The following is a 14,600-nucleotide window of genomic DNA, read 5'->3' on the forward strand; positions in this document are numbered from 1 at the left end:
GCAACGGTTGGGGGGTTTCAGGTGGAAGTCCGCAGGGAAGGTTTCGCAGTATGGTCGACCTAAAAATATAAAGTACTGGGAGGTACTTTGTGGATAAGCTGTAATCCTCTGAACTGGGAAAGAAAGATAAGAAACAACCTCCTAATATGTACGCCTTCATGCTTGTGATAATATGGCATAAAAAGTAGCGGAGGGCTCTTCCGATATAAGATTTATATTATTACAGTAAAAGGAAAACTGAGTGTATTCACTTCAGATTCAGCTGGAAATACAGAGCGTCGATATCCGTGAATCCAGCGCTGTTCGCTTTCACGTTACAATCAGCAACAGGTGATCAGAGTTCTCCACCTGCTGGACAAAAATAACACCTGCAGCTTCTTCTTGATCTCCTCGGTAAGTAATCGGGTACTTTTACCCAAGCACTGCATTTATAGGCGCTCCTAACATTAACTATCAAATCACTTCACTGCACGCAAAATGACCTGTTGTTACTTCGTGGATCTGACATCTTCATGTATGTCCTCGTCTCACAATTGTGGCAGCAGCTTTTGTAAAACCCACAAAAACAGCTAAACACGATCCTACTGCTAGAGGCTGAAAATGTAACCTTAACATAATGGCTTCTTCATCCAGGTTAGGTTTGGCATCAATGTATACTAACAGTGACAATCAGGTAATTGGCGCCTGGGCACAGACATGTGGCCTCATCAGGAAAACCCATCAGTCAAATATATTTAGGGACGTTTTCAACTGAAAAGTGATTGACTGAATTATTTTTGTGCTTTTATGATTTTGTTTTGTCTCTTTGTTGTTATTTCATATCTGTTTTTTTTGCCTGTAGCAATCACATTTTCTCTTCCTTATATTTAGTTTTCAAAATCTTTTATGGTTATGGTCGCCCCTTCAGTCTGTAGTATGGTGTCAGTTTAGTACACACTGTTTACAGGGGCTGTGGGTTTATAACACAGCAGATACATAATAATACACCATCACTACAACAACTGAATAAAGTATTATATGTGTTGGAAATTTTGTTGTTCATATGATTTGGCTGATTTGATGTGTTTTAACCACAAGATGGCACTAAATGTTGTGGCTATTAAAGCAGTGGTGGAAAATCTATTTGTAGTCTTTACAATAAGTAAAAACTCCATTACATCTGTTTGCACTCGTTCCTTTTGTGTAACATGGAACCAAAAAATTTAACACTTTCTGAAAAATTCCTAATGTTTGACTTTCTCCTATTTTGGCTCCTCCACAGTTACAACATGCTTGTTAGTGTACAGTACCAAAGGAAAGGCTGCAGAGGTGCAGCTGCTGACTGAGATGATAACATTGCATGCGTGTGGCAGGGATACATACGATTCATCAGTTAATGTTATGGTGATTTTTCTAAAGAGGTATTCTTTTTCTTTCTTGTCTCATGTTTGCTGCATGTGTTCTGTATAATTACTGTGGATTACTGAATAATTTATGTGGATTTTACTTCACTTATAAATCAGCACGTGCTCCCTTAATTCTTTTAAATAAATGCTATGGATCAACTACTTAAAAGAGATCAGACAAAGCATTACTGGTATGAGAAAAAAAGGAGGAGGAGCAGGTAAACCAGTTTTTCAACAGGGTTGTTAAAAGACTGAACCAGCCTTGTGGTTTCTAGTGTCCCTCCTTAGAATACCTTTCTCCAGCACTACAAGGGCATGAATGGCCGTCTCCTCCCACCAACACTCCCCCAGTCCCTCAACAACAACACTGAAATACTTCCCAGAAGCAGGAGGGCACCTCCACTCATTTCTCCTATGTTCCTTTTATAGACTGCTCCTCTATATGCCATATACTCATCAAATCCAGCTTTCCTATACAGTTCCATGTTTTTGACCTCTCTCTGAGGCTGAAAAAGATCCATGCTTAAGAAGTCCCCACAACTCTCAGTAACTTCAGTGGCTTTTATGTACGATGTTATGAAGTCCTTCAAAAGTCAATTCTACAGCACTTCAAGCTTTTGGTATGTAAATATTTGGACCTGCTGAGGTGTGTGGACTAGAATGGCATCATTGTGAAGGATGCTTCACAGAGCAGAAGTGTTCAAGGAGTATGGTCATTAACACCAGATAAAGAGGACCTATTCTGCTCATTTCCTGCTCTATACTCCATTGGAGTAGCGTTCACACTTGCATTCTTTTTCTTTTATACTGGCCTCAAGGGCCCAATATAAAAGAAAGGTCGTCGACTGTCTGAATGGGGCTGTTTTAGCCCCCTAATCCAGCTTTCTTCCGATGGGCTGCCCCCTGTTAAAAATCTTCTTCTTATTATTATTATTATGTTAATTTTTTTGTAAAGCGAAAATGGTCAGATTTCTGAAACTGAAGATAAACTGTTGAGATACAAATTAAATTTGTGGCCATTTTAACAATGTTTTCTCTCCATAAACATTTAAACATTTAATTTTTTTTTTTGATAAAATAAGCGTTTTTTTTTTTAATTAAATCATACGTATTTTTTAATAGGTTGGTTCAATTTTAAATATCGTCCGTGTGGAGACAGTGGCCGTTAGGGGGAAGAAAAACTAAATTAAAAAGAGGAGGCAGAGGAGAGGAGAGGGGTGGTGCGTGACGTCATGGGTCATGTGACTGGTTTGTTTTGCTTGCTCCAGCTCGCGCTGACAAAAACAGAGGTAGAGGAAGGAAGCGACGACATCAAACCAGCTAGGAGCTCATCTCTATGCGTTGGTGTGTCGCCAAGAAGCTGCCAGCACCGCGGAAACGGATACGTTGTTTTTAGCTTTTATATCGCTGCTTCGAAACAGACACTACCTCCGCCTTCACCTACTGCCAGCTGACCGACTTTGGTGCAACATGCCTTCAGAAAAAACCTTCAAACAAAGAAGGACATTCGGTAGGTCTTACAGTTTCCTAATTTTAACATGTCTCGCTCTGCTTTTCCGCCTTGGGTCGTGGGTTTTCGGTTGTGCCCCGAATTGTCCTCTGAACTGCCCAAAAGTGAATCACAGCGTTGGCGTGCACAGGCCAGGTGGGGGTTAGTTGTTATCCCCGTGCCGAGTATCAGCCTACATTTTGTCAGGCTGCTTCTACTTTCTGCTGCTGCTGATTAACAGAATCAGCCTCCTCGTTGGGCATGTGCTCCTTTTAACTTATAGATGAAAGGCAGTTGCTTCCACTCGTGGACTTTGAGCTTTAGATGTAGACGAATATGATGAGGCTGTGAGCTGCTGGCTCGTGTCTCTGTAGTGTTTACTTGTGCGAGAGCAGTGCGAGGAAAACAAAGTGGTGTCGAAACGCAGGGCAGAGAGAGGAGAGCTGCAGGATTGGGGGATGGGACAGTTTGTGGAGGAAAAGAAAAGAGTTTAAAAGAGGAGAAAATGTAAAACTGCAACTGAACACGTGGAGTTTACGTCTCCTTCTTTATTTTCTTTCTTCCTGTTTTTCTTTTTTCTGTTTTGGTTTTTGGTTTTGGTGCACAGGCCATATAGCCTCGATGCAGAGGATACTTTCACTTGTGTTTCCCAGCCAACAGAGCTAAATGTAAGGCCTGCAAACTCACTGCCGAGTTTCCATAACGCAACGATTATTTAACATTCTTATCCTGTTTATTGGGTTTGCTGCTTGTAACAAAACGATGAAAATCATAAACTAAGTTCAACAGACTTGATGGCCAGAACTTAAAAATATGGAACTTTTTTTTTAGCGTTGTCGTTCTAGTTTTTGTTTGGTGTAGTTAGTTTTGCTGCTAGAATTTTGAACATCTTTTCAAATCATACGAATTATTCAAATTTGATTTAAAAATAGCATTTTTATCTCAATGAAAAGATGAAATTTGGATGAATGTATTTAATATTAAAATAAAAATAATGATACCAAAGAGTGACGTTATATAAGTAAATAACTTTTTAACTTATGTCCGTATCATAATTACTACCTAATAAACAAAGATGTGTACTTGCTGCCTTCAACGTTAGAAGTATGTTTCCCAGCATGACTAAACATGCATGTGCTTCATGTTATTGGTCTAAATATACACAAACAAAGCGTGTGCGTTCCAGCCTGCTCTGACAAAAGTGTTATGTGTACATATGATGATGTTAAAGTTGGCATGAAGATGTGACAGTCCAACAAGTCTGGTCCAAAAACTACTGGTTAATGTGGTCATGTGAAAATTTTTGTAATATTGCCATTTCAGAAACAGTTTTGTGTGTATACATGAATGTTTACTCAGTGATAAGGGTCACTAGCTGGTAGTCATGTTGCCTTTTATCTAATCTTTGTGTTACTGTCCTCTGTGGACAGAATAATCTAGCCCCATGTGTTTAGTTTAGTTTTTTTAAAACAAATGATCCGTTACGTAGTTACTAGGCTTGTCATAGAATGACTCAGGAACTTAAAGGGAGTTTCCCAGTGTCCCCTTGAGGTAACTGACGAATTCCCAATATTACATAACAAAGATGTATTTAAAAAGCACATCCTTTTAACCTCAAAGTCATTTGCTTCCCATTTAGTTGGTTTTTCTCTCACCCGTCTTGGTCTGGTCATGAGAGACTGACGCATCCAGAACTTCCTTGTTTCTGATTGAAACGCAGTTATGGAAAAATGTAATAATATAAATTTTTTTCAGTTTTAGCATGAAAATAAACATTTGTGTTTTGGCTGCAGCATGTTAATCAGTTAATTTAGTTAAACAGTCTTACAGTGGCCGCACAGTTTTCTGAAGAACCACTTCTTTCAGCGGTGGGTCACAGGGACACCAGAGACTCAAAGCTTCAGTTTTTTTTAAATTGTCTCTACTCGACTCCATTCAGGTGCAGTGCTGCTGCAAGTAGAAGGTGATATTTTTGGTCATATGTGCTGGTTGTAGACTGTGTGTACAAAAATTATGTTTCCACCTGTTGGTTTTGGACTAATTTTTATCCCTGTTTTCTGGAGTCAAAAGCATTAGATGACCAGCTGACGCCAACAAGCTTGGTTAGCAGCTGTATCTATAAGCTGTACAGGTGCAGTGCAATGACATGCATATCTGCTAACCATTGCTAATAAACAGACCAATTAGTAGAATTTCAATCCAGTCTTTGGGTTATCACTGTGAAGAAAAAACCCAATTATTAGTTCTGCTTTCAGCCAAGATTTCCAAGGAACTAGAATGCACATGTCCGAGAAACGCACACAAGATTTGCAATCCCAGTAATCAGTGCAGACTTTGAATAGATAATAAGTGGATCATAATTTTTTGCCTAATGATCTGCTAATCACTGCAGAACAATGCTGTTGCACCATGAGTGGATTTTAGAAAAGCCCATCTTGTTTTCACTCGAGCGCTTTACCCCAGTAAGCAGTTTGTTCCCGTGTGATTCTGTGCTCCATGTCTCTAATCCTACTTTTTCTTTTTAATTGAATTGGACCTATTATGGTTTTCGTTATGTTCTTACATGTATGCACTGTTAAAATAGTGGTTGCTCATACTGAACGTGACTAAACTTTCAACTTTGAGGCACGTGTGTACAAGTGATCCCTGTGCTCTGAAAACGCACTCTGTTTCAGACATTTTTTTTCTGCTCTTGGCTATGTATGATATCAGTAAGAGCAGGTATCAGATAATATGCTCAGCAACAGCACCCACCTGCTGCCCTCTTTGTTTAGGACAGCCAGTAAGGATTCCTAAAACAGCTTGTACCAAATGAGAGAAGACATATTCTAAACTATAGATCTGTCTAGTACATAAAGCTTACCGGTGTTATAAATGTTTAATGGGACGCTTTTATAATCTGTTTCAGAAATTAGTAGGCAGCCACTTACAGCTGTGACATTGTTTGGTCTGATGTGCATCACCTCGCAAACCTGTTGAACCACAGGTTGTAAAAACAGTCACAGTCACCTGATACGAGAACCAAAGATATTATTGTGCAGATAGGGATATGTAAAACAAACAGCATGCAAATAGGATAGGATTTGCTGCCAGCTTTTTTCTTCTTTTTGCCTTATTTGTCATTGACCGTGTTTGTCTTTTATCAGCTCATTCCAGTTGATGCCCACTGACCTTTTTTCTGCTCCACAGAACAGCGAGTAGAAGATGTCAGACTGATCCGGGAGCAGCACCCCAACAAGATACCTGTGAGTTCAAGTACATGTTTAAAATGTCTGAAGCTGACAGTGATGTTGGTGTGGTTGTAGACAAGTGTGATGTGCAAAGCAGCACACAGGAACTTTCCGCAGTAGAAAATGTTACCGCATATTTCCTGGTTGTAGCTCACAGCAACTGATTAAAGGTCTTTTGTCTGAAAGAGCTTTCTGTTCCTCGATGGGATTTTCCAGTCGACTCTGTTGGAGATGCATTTATCATTTTAGCAGTTGTGATGTAGCAGCTGTTTTTTTTCTGGAATGTTGTGTTAAAAGTGGGTGCAGCTGCATTACCATGTAAGTGGCCAGCACCTCGTAGCAACCACCAATAAACAAACACACACCTCGTGTTTCACCTGCTCATTTTATCAGTGAGATAGAGTATCAGCACAGCTTTGCACCTGTCGTTTCATGTAAGGGCTCTTCTCGTCTGTGTGTCTGTGCACGCTTCCTGTGTGCTCCCCGGGGTTATAAACTGCCGTGTCACAGTAAGTATGAGACCAGAGGCAGATGTGCTGTGTCACTGTAATGTAACTCCACCCAGACAGCCACAGTGGAGCCTGAAGGAGGTGGAGAGGCAGACTGCTAATAGCTTTCACATTAGGGTCAGACTCAGTAGTGTCCTGCTTTCACAATACACAGGGGTCAGCACATGTCTAAATACTTCAGGTGATATAGTAGTCTCGCATCACTCTTTCGCCACATTTCTTTATGTTTTGCTGGGAAAAGGGAAATGTGTTCAGTGATTTATTGAAATGTGCAAACATACGTGGAAATGGAAAACAGAGTGTAGAATTCTACTGAGTCCCATCTGTCTTTTCAGGCCAAGATATGACTTTTGGGATCCTCAAAAGAGTGTCCTTTCAGGTGCAGGTGTACAGCAGAGTGCTGTCCTGTTGAGGTGGCCTCCTACCTGCTCTGTGTCATGCATTTGTGGAGTGATTGTTGGGTTTGGTTGTTTTAGAACTGAAGGCGCTTTTTGGACTTTGCTCCTCCCTGCGCATGTTGAGGTTTCGCCCTGTTAAAAGGGAGTTTTTACTTTCCACTATCAATTGCTTGCTTATAGGAGCTTATCTGATTGCTGAGGTTTCCTCTGTGTTATTGTAGGATCTTTACCATGCAATATAAAGCGCCTTGAGGCAACTGCTGTTGTGATTTGGCGCTAAATAAATAAAGTTGAATTAAATTAAAAAATTGTAAAATGTCTTCATAAACATAAAGAACCCACTTATTATCTTTTCAAGCACTTGAAACTGCCACGACCTGGGTGATTGAGAGCCCACACAGACATGCTGCCTGCAGACAATTTTAAATTATAAGTTTCTTCTGTGCAAATATTTGAATTACCAGGTACTTTGTGCAAGCAGGAGCAGGTTCAACTGTGGGATGAAATCCTCTCTGGGAAAGCAACCGAATGAGCTCTGGCCAGTCAGCCAGCTGCACAGTAAACTTTTAAAGACTGAAGAAGTTGTGCACTAGTAAATCAATCATGGATGACATTGGCTAAAAATAATAATGAAATGTTCTTTAAAAAATTATCAAATATTCAGGGTCTGTGTGGAAGCAGACAAATAGTCTTTTGTTATCTGAAATAATATATGAACCAATTACTTTGAAACAAAACAGCAAACCAATTTCCAATGTCCAAAACTGATTGCAGCTTCATTTTCACTTGCATTGCTTGATAAACAGCCCCTAACACGACAATATTGAAAGTCTGGAGAAAGAAAAACAGTACATTTTCTCATCTGTGAGGCTTAAATATTAGAATGTCTTTATCTTGTACTTACTAATAAAATATAAAATTAGGATTTCTGAACTAAACAGCTGCTCTAACCTTTTAACTTAATTCAAACAGTAAAGTCAGTCTACACATCACTGGCCTGTGAAAGCAGCCTTGTCATTGTCTTGTGGCACTTTCAGCAGAAATAGTGAAGAGGTTTATTGAGGCCGCTGCTTTTCTGCCCAGATGAAATGCATTAGCATGCCAAGCGAAAGCTGAGGAAGCTCTGGGTCAGCAGGTCTCACTGGATTAGTGCTAGAACCCCTTAGTGCTGTGGTCTGGACTGTAAATCTGAAGTTTCCCTTTGTCAACAGGTGATCATCATGCTGGTATTATACTCACTTGTGGACATGCATACAGACAAGTAATTGTTCTCATTAGACTGTTTTCCAGTTTGCACTTGGTGCCCTTGTAGTGCAGCGTCTGCACACTCACAACTAATCGAAGGGCACGCAAGCATTCACACAATTTGTGTTCATGTGATGATAAAATGTAGGTCACTCAGACCCAGGCAGCCTCTCACACACTCATGGACTTCTGTGGGTTGCACTGGGTGGGTCAAGCATGTAGGACACTCACTCAGTTGCAAGAATTTTGTGTAGCTGACGCCTGTTCTATCACACAGTCCGCTAATGTTGTGTAACGTCAGGTCGCAGTTCATCAGATGTTTGCGTTGTCACAGGGGCCTCCGCGGGGTAGAGTCTACAAACCTTCAGTGCTGTGGTGCATGGCTTCATTAGTACCAATGTGATCATTACAAAATGCCATAACTTTTTGAAGGGTTTTCCTTCGCAAATACATTCGCTCTGATTGGTTAGCTGACCCAGGAGAAATATGGCAAAGTTGGTTATGTACTATAACCTTAACTATATAAGCTCTAGTATAGCCGTAACCTCGTAAGAGCTGTTGGTTTGTAACAAAAACCAGAAGTTCAACCAGGTTTCAATCAGAATCCAACAAAGGACACAAGAAGATTTGCACTGGACTATTTGTGGTTTTAAACCATGTACCATCAGACAGTGCGGTGTTGCCTCGGTACATTTAAGCAACACTGAACAATAACACACAATAACACCATAATATTGGTTTTTCATTTCCTGAAACGCGAGTGCACGAAACATCTTGTTCACTCCTGCAGCCGACAACAGAACATTGTTTGTGTTCTGCTCACAGTGAGACATGTTAGAATTAGCAGCTTTCCTAAAGTGGAAAGAGGGAGTAATGCCTGCTGCTAGGCAGGCTCTAAAAAAAGAAAGAAAGAACAGTGTCTACATTTTGAATAAGACACGTTAAACACAGAGAAGTGTCTTAAATATTTGCGTAACAAACGAGGAAAGTTGTGCTAAAAAAACACAACCCCACTGCTATATTAGTTCTCCACAGCTATCCGGTCATTCATCATCATTGTCACCCGAACTGGGCTGGATTTGCATTCTTGTTTTCCCTTGTAGTTGCGCTCCATCAGTTAAAACAGCTAATTAAGACAAAACATGTGATCGGAAACTAAGATTGTGAGTGCGGCCTGAGTGACAGTGATTGGTTGTTTTTTGTTAAGAGAAGCTTTGATTCGTTGAACTTATAGGCCGCTTCAGAGCGTTAAGTAGAGGCTGACAGCCTTTGTTTAATCAGCACATCACTGTGAGTTAAATTGGGTTTTGCCAGCCTTTAATACAGAGTCTGATTGTGATTCTTTCTGAAGTGGAGTCTAATCCTGTGGGTTTGAAACCCATCTTACATATCTTAGTAAAACAATGGCATTCCCTTTCAAGTCTAACGCAAATCTTGATCTAGTAGATGTGGATTTAGATTCACAGGGACCCGACTGTGAGGCAGAGAGCTGTGTTCTTTTATTTAACCTCTCCATCTGAAATTGGCAGCTCAAGCTTCCTTATTACATCTCACTGGTCTCAGACACACAAAGGGCACAGGAAATGCACCATTCATGGAAGCTGACCAGCTAAAAGAAGAAAAAGAGGAGAAATGAATTGCTGATAAAGTTTTTGCCTCCTGCAGGTGATCATTGAGAGATATAAAGGAGAAAAGCAGCTCCCCGTACTGGACAAGACCAAGTTCCTGGTGCCAGACCATGTCAACATGAGTGAACTCATCAAGATCATCAGGTAGACGCTGACCTCTTCTCCCCTCCTCACCATCTCTCCTTTACATTCATCATTTTCTCCTCTTCAGTTTTGTTTGCTTTTCTTAAATATCTCCAACTCCTCTTTTGTCTGTCTTTTCCTTCACTTTCACTTCTTTTAATTTCCTTTCATCTCCTCTTTCTTTGGCTTTCCCTTTTCCTTTTTAAAAAAAAAAAACATCTTCATCCCTTTTCCTGGCATCAAATTTCCTTTCTTCTTTCTTTCATCTGTTTTGCATATTTGTTACATACAAAACATATTTGCATATATATTCTTCTTACTTACTCATTCCATGTTCTGTATTTTTAATGACCTCAATATACCAAACCTTTGTTGCACTTTTCTGAGCTAGCAAACATATGGATGGATGGATGGATGGATTGAGGGAGGAAGGGATAAATAGATGGATGCCATATTTTTTCCCATACGTTTCCTTTTCTTTCTTTCTTTCAATCTCATATTTTATTCACTCTCCTTCCCCTCCTTTCATTTCCTTTCACAAGTTCTTTCCCACTTCTTGATTTTATTCCTCTCCTATCCATAGTTTATACTTAGGATATTTTTTCCCTCTCACTTTCTTCTATTGTCTCCCCTTTTTCTCACTCTTGTCATGTCTTTCATTCCCCACCAGGAGGCGCCTCCAGCTAAACTCCAACCAGGCTTTCTTCCTGCTGGTTAACGGTCACAGTATGGTGTCTGTGTCGGCCGCCATCTCTGAGGTGTACGAGCGAGAGCGCGACCAAGATGGCTTCCTCTACATGGTATACGCCTCCCAGGAAACCTTCGGCGCTGCCACGACTGCCCAGTGAACAACCTTCCTTCATCCCTCAGTTTCTTCTTCCACTGGACCCGGCGACTGGACAGTTGTAGTTTTTAGTTTCCCCGTCCCCCCTTTCATGTCTCTTGTCACATTCTTTTGAGTATTAACTGTAAGAACTAAAACACAGACACAAACTGCTAAATCTAAACACAGCATCTGATTTGTCTGTGTGCTGCCACTCTCAGTCTGTAGCATAAAGCCGCAAGGGGTGACCAGAAACAGCAGAGTTTAGGTAGAGAGATCCCCACCTAAAATGTAACCGACTCAGGCCAATAAGAGTCTTTCCTCTCTGGATAAATCCTGTCCTCTGGCATTTACATGTTGATGGCATTTTCAGTTTCCAGTGTTGTGGCTAAACGTCTCCTAGGCTGTATTTATGTTAATGTATATATAAATTTCAGGTAGTGATGTTACATAAAAAGGTGGTGAGGCTCACCACTTATCTGTGTCTCTATATATACATTAGACAATGAACAAAGCCAGCCTTCTGTTGCAGTTAGAAGATAAAGCTTGGGGATTTCTTTTGCCAGAGAGATTTGAAAATTAAGAAGAGAAGATCCTTAAGCGTCACGTGTCGTCACATTCCCTTCACGGTCTTCCTTCTTTGCCGTTTTTACACCTTGCTGCATTTTGTAGTCTGAAGCATCCTCGCTGTATGATGTTAGGAAACTGCTTTGCTCTTGAAACAGATGATTGTAGTCCACCGAAAAGAGAAAAAGAAAAAAAAAAGATGCCTCGTTTGTTGGTGTACAGATATTGTTGACTTTGAATATAAAAGGGGTTCCGATGTGAGTGTAACCAAGTTGATTTTTGGACACACTATAAGGAGCGTGGTCTGATTGCACGAGTGACTGGAGGATTGATGGTGTTGCTGGAAGGAAAAAAAAATGCAGAACAGGGGAGGAGTTTGCCATGTCCTCATCCTTTTTTTCCTCTTTTTTTTTTTAAATTCATATTTTATTTTTTTTTGCAGAAACGATGATTGGAGAGAGCAAAACACAGGCAGGTTCACGAACATCGTGTCTGGCTGTGGGGTTTTTTTTCTCTCCCTTTAACCCACAGGGCTGATTTTTCCCAGAGCTGTCACTGCTGTTCAGTTTCACTTCACTGAATTACAACAAGCACTGTCACTACAGGGGAATTTAGGAATTTACACCTGCCCAGTAGGTTTTTAAAGGGCGGCACTCTTTCACAGATTTGAGTTTTAGCTGCTTTATATCACAGTATTTTTATCTTTTTGGTTCCTTTATTTAATAGGCTTTGTTTTTTTTGACTGTACGATGTGTTGCGACTATTCGCTGTCTGCAGTACAAATAGTTTAAGCTACTGTGTGTTTGTAACAGAGGGGTGGAGCATTTGTGTGTGTGTGTGTGCATTGTCCTTTCCGCCTGCTCCTCTGTTTCACACACATCCACATACAGCAATATCACACAGCCTCCTTTATGTATTTATGTTGGTATTTTGTAAACAATAAAAGGAGGGGAAAAAGGTTCCTGTGTTTTGTTTTGTTTTCCTGACCATTACACCCTAAATTGACTTCATTACTGCTACATATGTGAAAGGACAGCATTAAAAGGTGATGCTGTAGTTTAAACAATAGAATGCCATATAATGACGTCTGTGCTTACATGTCCAACAGCTGATCACCGATTTGTATAAAAGATGCACATAAAATACGTGATTGCCCGACTGACTAATCACCTTGTCTGTTGCTTGTTTTAATGCTGAAGGGCAACCCTCTTCTGAGTTCTTTACACTGAAAATCAATTAGATTGAACCAGAGCAGACAGGGTCATAGCAGTAACAGCAAAAATGCCAAATGTTAGGCAGCTTAGAGAATTCTACTTTTAAATACCACAAATAGGAACCACAAATAAGCCTAAAGCCTTAGAGTAAAGTGCCCTAATATAGTGATACAATATTACGAGATAAGATGGGGCCTGATTATTTAAGACCTTGTATGTGAAGAGAGGCATTTTATATTTGATTTTGGATTTAACGGGGAGCCAATGAAGAAGTATGCCCTCTCTTTCTAGTCCCTGTCAGGACTCTTGCTGCAGCATTTTGGATCAACTGAAGGCCTTTCAGGGAGTTTTTAGGACATCCTGATAATAACTGCATAAAAGTAATTCAGCCTAGAAGTAATAACTGCATAAACTAGCTTTTTAGCATCACTCTGAGACGGGATGTTTCCAATTTTTACAGATATTCCACAAATGGAAGAAAGCAGTCCTGCATATTTGTATAATATGTGCCTTGAAGGACATATTCTGGTCAAAACTGGCTCTTAATGTTCCTCAGTGTTACTGAAGTAGTGAAGAGTTAGGATCTGGTTATTCAGCTTAGGTAAATCCTTCAAATAACTAGAAAAACAAGATTTTGTACTTCCTGATAAAACAAGGAACAGACAATACTAAATACTGCCAAAAAAAAAAAACCCCAAACAAACAAAAAACAGCCAGTGCAGATATTCAGAGGACAATGGAAAAAAGATGTGAAAGTGACTCATACCTTTGACTGCATATAAATGCCGATGCATGTCTTTGACAGTCGCTTAGCCAATTACCGTGGAGCGTGTCCACTGTGTCATCGTCATGTTTCGAAAAGCTAAAATGACGGCAACAAAAACTTTCAGCTTGAGGCTCCGCCTTTTGTTTTGTTTGTTTTTTTTTTACACATTGTATTGTACATAAACATTCACCTTCAACCTTTTAAGGATCCTCGGAGCAGCCGGTCCCATAATAAATAAGCCACACAGGCACTGTGATAAAAGGGAGAATCCAAAATTATTTAATTTTAAGCCATAAAAAAATCTTACCAACAAAGACCTGGGTAATTAAGTCCAAACTTTCAAAACACACAAATATTTTAAAAGCATATTTAAACAAAGATTTTGGAACATGCATGCATCAAGTTACCAACATCCTTAAAGAGTAAGTAAAACCTACAAAAGTGGAACTTTTTCTGTCTACAAACCATCTCTGTTCTTTGGTATAATCTATATAAAACAATGACAGGATAAACTAGCAATATAAAGAAATTTCCCTCATCTATGTAACTAATGGAATAAAACACAGAACAATTTATTTTACATTATGAAAGCGAATTGCCGATACCTCAAACAAAGGCGTACATACTTAATGTTCGGATTTCTTATTTTAAATAAACACCCCACACATCCCTGTGCTGTGCCCTCCAGGGGTACAAAGAGAGTTTCATCTGAAGGACCAGCTGTCCTTGTGTCTGTGCAGCTCTGGGTCCAGCTCAGCAGCTTCCCACCCGCCCAACCCCACCGGGTCAAAGACCCGAACACAGAAGCACTTCCTATTGCTTTCTTAAAATTCCAACATGCTCGACATACTTAGACCTGTACAAACAAAGTACAAAAGAACAACTCCCGCTTACACCACAATTATGAAAAGAGAAAATTGGCACTTTGAATGTTCGTCCTGATGTAAACCACATGATATTTTCTGATTGTCGTTGCTGCATTTGTGCACAGAGGGTCATTTCGCCCTCTGGCATGCTCAGAGGTAGAAAGGCTGCAGATCGCCAAGAAGTGAATAAAAATGGCTGACAGGTCCCCAATGCATGCCACTGCATAAAAGCCCAACTAACATGGAATTTGATTGATGGTGATGTTATCTGCAACCAGAGTCTGTGCAGTACCCATCAAGGGTGGAGACATGGTATTGAGGTCTAAGCACAGTGCTCTTAAACATCAAGCAACTAGA

At 40.1% G+C, this 14,600-nt stretch overlaps 1 protein-coding gene across 1 annotated transcript; it reads left to right on the plus strand.

The window, feature by feature from the left end:
• The first annotated feature begins 2,604 nt into the window (after window positions 1-2,604).
• Window positions 2,605-12,356, plus strand: map1lc3b (microtubule-associated protein 1 light chain 3 beta). The gene is made up of 4 exons (XM_005751502.1): window positions 2,605-2,895; window positions 6,064-6,119; window positions 9,922-10,028; window positions 10,678-12,356. Exons 1-4 carry the CDS (start codon window positions 2,856-2,858, stop codon window positions 10,853-10,855), a joined length of 381 nt encoding a protein of 126 aa, XP_005751559.1. The 5' UTR covers window positions 2,605-2,855; the 3' UTR covers window positions 10,856-12,356.
• Window positions 12,357-14,600: the final 2,244 nt, after the last annotated feature.

The sequence above is a fragment of the Pundamilia nyererei genome, unplaced genomic scaffold (assembly GCF_000239375.1).
Source record: "Pundamilia nyererei isolate P.nyererei 1_Seehausen unplaced genomic scaffold, PunNye1.0 scaffold00314, whole genome shotgun sequence".
NCBI classification, from domain to species: domain Eukaryota; kingdom Metazoa; phylum Chordata; class Actinopteri; order Cichliformes; family Cichlidae; genus Pundamilia; species Pundamilia nyererei.